The following is a 5,640-nucleotide window of genomic DNA, read 5'->3' on the forward strand; positions in this document are numbered from 1 at the left end:
TTCCTGTCCAAGAATCCAGCAGACCAGAGGTCATCTGGACTCCTGGCTCCTTCTGATGACAATCTGGTTCCTGTCCAAGGATCCAGCAGACCAGAGGTCGTCTGGACTCCTGGCTCCTTCTGATGGCCATCTGGTTCCTGTCCAAGGAGTCAGCAGACCAGAGGTCGTCTAGACTCCAGGCTCCGCCCTCATCCTTTGATGTGGTCCTAAGTGTTCTGATGAAGCGTCTCTGCTGATGTTCTGGACCGAGCCCTTTCTGCTTCCTGGCAAACAAAGAGCTGATGGATCCATTTCTGAGGAGAACTCAGGTCTTAATGTCTTAAGTGCAAAGTTTCTGACTCGTTAAATGATTGACAGGTTTTAAACTGCCCTTCCTCAGAGCTTCATCTTCATCGTCTTCGTTCTGTTCAGACCGTTTCACTCCAGAAAGACCTGCAGAACTTTGACTCCTGACTGTTGTTTCCTCCTCCAGTGTGGAGAAACGGCTCTTCACGTCGCGGCGCGTTACGGCAACGTGGACGTGGTGAGCTACCTGTGCAGCATCAGCGCCAACCCAGACCTGTCGGACCGGGTGAGTTCCTGCTCCCTCTGCAGCAGAAGGAAGAAAAGCCGGAGGTTTGACTCCGGTGTGTTTGTGTGTATCCAGGAGCAGGAGACGCCGCTGCACTGCGCAGCCTGGCACGGTTACTCCGCCGTGGCCAGAGCGCTGTGCCATGCAGGGTGCCACGTGGACGCCAAGAACCGTGAGGGCGAGACGCCGCTGCTGACGGCGTCGGCTCGAGGCTTCACCGACATCGTGGAGTGTCTGGTGGAGCACCAAGCCGATGTGGAAGCTACAGACAAGGTGAGGCGCTGCCGTCAACGTTTCAGGCTGATCATCAGGTTTCTGTCGTCTTCGTTAGTCTCTGTTCTGTCCTCGTCTGTCCTCGTCTGTCCACTTGAGTCCTTGGTCACTCAGAACCACAGTCAGGAGCATCAAACCACAGAGGAAGAGGAAGCACAGACCGGAGGAAGCTGGGACAAACATGAGGCTGGAGCTGGCGTTAAATTTCTTTTTTTTTTTTTATATTCATCCTTTAATTTCTATATTTTTTACTTTTATTTTGTAAAATTAGGACATAATTAAATCAGTTTCAAGCCCCAAAACAAATCCTCATGAAAAAAAAGTGTTTTTACTCAAGAAATGTACAATTTGAACATTTTATTTTATTTTATTATTTTATTTATTAACCTTTTTTTAACAAGACAAATTCCATTGAGATCACGGATCTCTTTAGCACGGGAGGCCTGGACCTGGAGGGAGACTAACATGCATGTTTTTGGTATGTGGGAGGAAACCGGAGTACCCCGAGAAAACCCACGCAAGCACAAGAAGAACATGCAAGCTACACCCAGAAAGACCCCAGGTCCAACCCACAGCAGGGTCCTGACCCACAGCAGGGTCCTGACCCACAGCAGGGTCCTGACCCACAGCAGGGTCCTGACCTGCACTTTGTGGACCCGCTGGTCTCATGTCCTGTCCTGTCCTGTGTCTCTCTCAGGACGACCACACGGCGCTCCACCTGGCCGTTCGGAGGTGTCAGGTTGACGTGGTTCGCTGCCTCCTCCGTCACAGCTGCCATCTGGACCGGCAGGATCGCCACGGCAACACGCCGCTCCACATCGCCTGCAAGGACGGAAACCTGCCCGTCGTCATGGCGCTGTGCAGCGCCAAGGCCAGCCTGGACCTGCCCAACAAGGTGAGACGGTTTGATCATCTGTCTGCTCCGAGAACCTCGGGTCCGGTTTGTCCCTCAGGTCCAATCAGCTAAAGAAAAACTGATCCGAGTCCAAGTCCTGGGGGTCTAAAAACCTGGATCCGTCTGGACAGCTTCCGGTTGTGATTCTTAGTTTGGTGTTTTGAGAGCCTGGCTCCGACCCGGCCCAACATCAGTAACCGTCTCTGAGTAGAGAAACGGCGTCCCAAAGGTACAGAGGTCTGTCTAAACACAGACCTAATCCGAGGGGACGGATCATCTGGATTTAATCCTGATGTTTGGTTTGTTCTGCTCAGAGATCTGACACCAACACTCTGAATGTTTCTAAATCGTTCTCACCGTTGAGATACTTTTTTCCCGTATGTTTTTCATAACATAACTCATTTTTTTTTGTGCTATTTCAACAATTCATGAATTAAAACGTTCGGCTGATTCAGGACGTTCCTGCTGTGATGTTTGGTGTTTGTGCAATTTTTACTTTTTGACATATTTAGCTGTGTCGGCCACGTTTCTCCTCATCAGAAATGAATTTGAGATATTTAAAACTTTTACTGCTCATTTTAGCTTCTTTCAGCTTCTTTCATTTTAGCTTCTTTCAGCTTCTTTCTGCTCAGTTCAGTTTCTTTGCTAATTTCAGTTTTTTGTGATCTTTTCAGCCTCTCTGCCTTTTTCAGCTTATGCTGCTTATTTCTGCTCCATTTGGCTTTTTCTACATATTTCAGCTGTTTTTCTGCTGCTTTCAGCTTTTATTTTCCTGCTTTTAGCGTTTTTCTGTCTTCTTCCAAAGAAGAGAGCACCATCAAATAGAACCTGTGGTACCATCAGAACCTTCTGCTCTTCATGGGTCAAGAAGTTCTTTGATCTGACTTCTAGTTTTTTCACAGACTGTTGGTCTGAGGCTTACTTTTTGCTCTGTGGTTCTGCCTGAGGGACTGACCATCACCTTGACGAGCAGATTGTGGGTCTTCTGTATTACCCAGCATGCTTTTCTTTCTTCCATGCTTCCATCGTGGCCACCCCATAGATCCTTCATGTCGTCTCTAATCAGATCGTTGATGTTCAAGTGGATTCAGAGAGTTGACAGGAAACAGGAAGAGAACTGAAACTGGAGTTTCAAAATAAAACTCACAAGCACTAAAATAAGAGTCTGGTTTTATCGTAGCTTCAAATCAAAATGTCTTCATTCTTCCTGAAACACTGGCACGTTTCAATATTTCTCCAGTCAGATGAAACTGAAACTGTAGGTCAGTGGTTCTGAAAGGCCGGGTCAGGGTCCCACAGAAGGTTCTGGAACGGTCTTGAGGTTTAAAAAGTCTTGTAAACCTTCAGAATGATCATTGTTCATCCTTATCTGCTCTGGAGAGACGAAACAAGGGTCATAAATGACACTGAAGTGAGGCTGGGTGGTCCAACGGTCTGCAGGACCGGTTGGATCTGGTTCTGCGGTTCCCTGAACGGTTCTTCTTCTTCCCCTCAGTGCGGCAGAACCCCGCTCCACCTGGCAGCGCACACCGGCAGTCTCGAAGTCGTTCGTCACCTCTGCCTGGCCGGAGCCAACATCGACGCCGTCACACACGTGAGTCAGAACTCTGACCCAGAATCTCTCTGGTTCTGGTTCTGGTTTCAGGTTTATTTAAAGCTGAAAGACCAGAGAAGGACGAGGACGGGTCCGCCAGGTGCAGGACTTTGATTTAAATCTGATGTTGGAGCTCTGGACTGGAGGACTCAGCTGTTCTAAATCAGCTCGTTATGTTCTTGATTCTCTGATTGAGTTTCCAGAACACCCTCTGGGTCGTTTGGGTTTTACTCTGTATGTTGTCTGTCTAAAACTGGTCTCGCTTGAAAATGGGTCCTCGTGGCTCCGTGAGACTAACCTGTAGAAATAAAGGTTGAATCAAATAAATGGGTCAAACTAACAGGAAGTGATGGGGTTCAGGAGGAGAGCAGAAACCTTCCATCTGTTGGAAAACTACCGTATTTTTCGGCCTATAAGTGGCAGTTTTTTGCATAATTTACATGCCGTGCGACTTATACGCCGAAGCAACTTATTTATGTTTTTCCCACATTTATAAACCGATTTTTGGCTGAGATGCGACTGTTTTCATTCATTCTGATGGAAAATATTGCCTACTAACATTTTCAGCCTCTAGATGGCACTCGAGTAGTATGGCATGCTGTTGTCATGTAATAAGTAAAAGTGGCTACTAATGACTCACTCAGCTTGCCATAGCCTGCCACCTTCGTCCAGCTCGCCTGTAGCAACCGTCAAATCTGCTTCATTTCTCTGCGCCGCCCCGGTGAAGTGCAGCTGATTTGACCTTTGAGGTGCATTTTTTAAGGAAAAGTTAGACTGAGACACACCTTTGCTATAATTTTGAGCAAATAAATAATTGTTTTTAAGCGTTAATCTTGTTAAATTCTTGTTAAAGTCCTCCCGTGCACGCTCCCGCGGTCGCCTTTTGGTAGCCAATCGATTTTTTGCACAACACCGGCCCACATTTCCAGGTTGTCAGAGGTGACACGTAAAAGATGCGACGTATACGGCGAAGCAACATATTTATGGATTTTTCCACTTTGTTAGACATTTTAGGACTCATGAGTAGGGCGGTACGACGTGTACGGCGGAAAATACGGTAAAAGAAACGACATGTTCTTCCTCTGAGGTGCCACGCTGGTTTCTGGTTCCCCTGTGAGGTTTCTCAGTGGTTTAATAAATGCGTAATAAACGTGATATTTTGCTGAATGATCCTTGTTTTCTTCCTGGTTTCCGTCTTTGAATCCGGCGCAGCCTCGGCTGGTTTTCATCTTTTCATCTCAGTCGTCTCGAAGCGTCCGCAACAGCGAGGATGGTCTGGTGTTTGTCTGCAGCTCCGTCCTAAACCTCCAGCAGCTGCTTCGGGACGCCTTAAAGTGCTCACATGTCTGATTCACTTTTCTGATGTTGTCCTTGACGAGAGCGGTTTAAATGTCCCAGACTGAGATGAGTCAGAAGAGTTCTGCAAACAAAAAGAGTAAAATGGGTGATTTGTCGTTTCAACAGTTGAAACTTCTGTTGAGTTTCTCACCATCAATGAGACTTTTCCAACAAACGTCTCTCCAGGTAAAAGGTTGAAGACAAGGCTGCGAGGCGATCGTTTTCATTGACTCTTTCCTTTCAGGACGGAAAAACAGCCGAAGATTTGGCTTCGGCTGATCAACACGAGCACATCGGGACTCTGCTGGGCAAGCTGAAGAAGGTGAGAATAAGAAACGCCTGAAATGACTTTAATGCACATTTTTAGTCAAATAAAAACATCAGCCAACGACGGGGAGAGGAAATAGACTGAAGCTGGTCGTGAAGATGATGACGTCATCGTGACTTTTTGTACTTTTGTAGAAATAATTTTAGCTTTTGGATCCGGAGCTTTAATGTCTCGCAGAATAAAACTCCGTTCGCACGGAGTGTTCCAGCCTTCAGGACAAAAACAACTGATAGTATTTGTTTCAGTTTCAGACCCGAGTCTTTATGAAGATACATAGTAGAATAAAACGTGTCGGGATGAATAAATCCAGGATTCTGTAAGTCAGAACCTGTGAACTGCTGACCCGAGCCCAGACCTCCCAGTCTGACACCAGTCACAGTTTTAAGTGTCAAATGTTTCCAACTCGTCTTTCAATCCTTTTTCACAGCAGAAAACCTGCTGAGCTTCGGTTCAGAGCGTGAAAACATGAACGCAGCAACTGTGAAAACAGTCACCGGCTGCATATGTCGGCTAATTTAAGCCCCGCCGTGACGAATCCTATGAAGTCCTCACTGCCTCCTCTCTTGGCCTCCTCTGTTGGCCTCCTCTGTTGGTCTCCTCTGTTGGCCTCCTCTGTTGGCCTCCTCTGTTGGCCTCATCTG

General features: G+C 47.1%; 1 protein-coding gene across 1 annotated transcript in view; it reads left to right on the plus strand.

The window, feature by feature from the left end:
- The window catches only part of dapk1 (death-associated protein kinase 1), a 55,044-nt gene that overhangs the window by 41,017 nt on the left and 8,387 nt on the right, over positions 1–5,640 (plus strand). The window contains exons 15-19 of the mRNA XM_037680847.1: positions 473–571; positions 647–844; positions 1,542–1,739; positions 3,235–3,333; positions 4,916–4,993. Of these exons, the coding sequence (XP_037536775.1) occupies positions 473–571; positions 647–844; positions 1,542–1,739; positions 3,235–3,333; positions 4,916–4,993 (672 nt within the window). The remainder of the gene's footprint in view (positions 1–472; positions 572–646; positions 845–1,541; positions 1,740–3,234; positions 3,334–4,915; positions 4,994–5,640) is intronic.

The sequence above is a fragment of the Nematolebias whitei genome, chromosome 8, assembly GCF_014905685.2.
Source record: "Nematolebias whitei isolate Nwh7 chromosome 8, NemWhi1, whole genome shotgun sequence".
Taxonomy (NCBI): domain Eukaryota; kingdom Metazoa; phylum Chordata; class Actinopteri; order Cyprinodontiformes; family Rivulidae; genus Nematolebias; species Nematolebias whitei.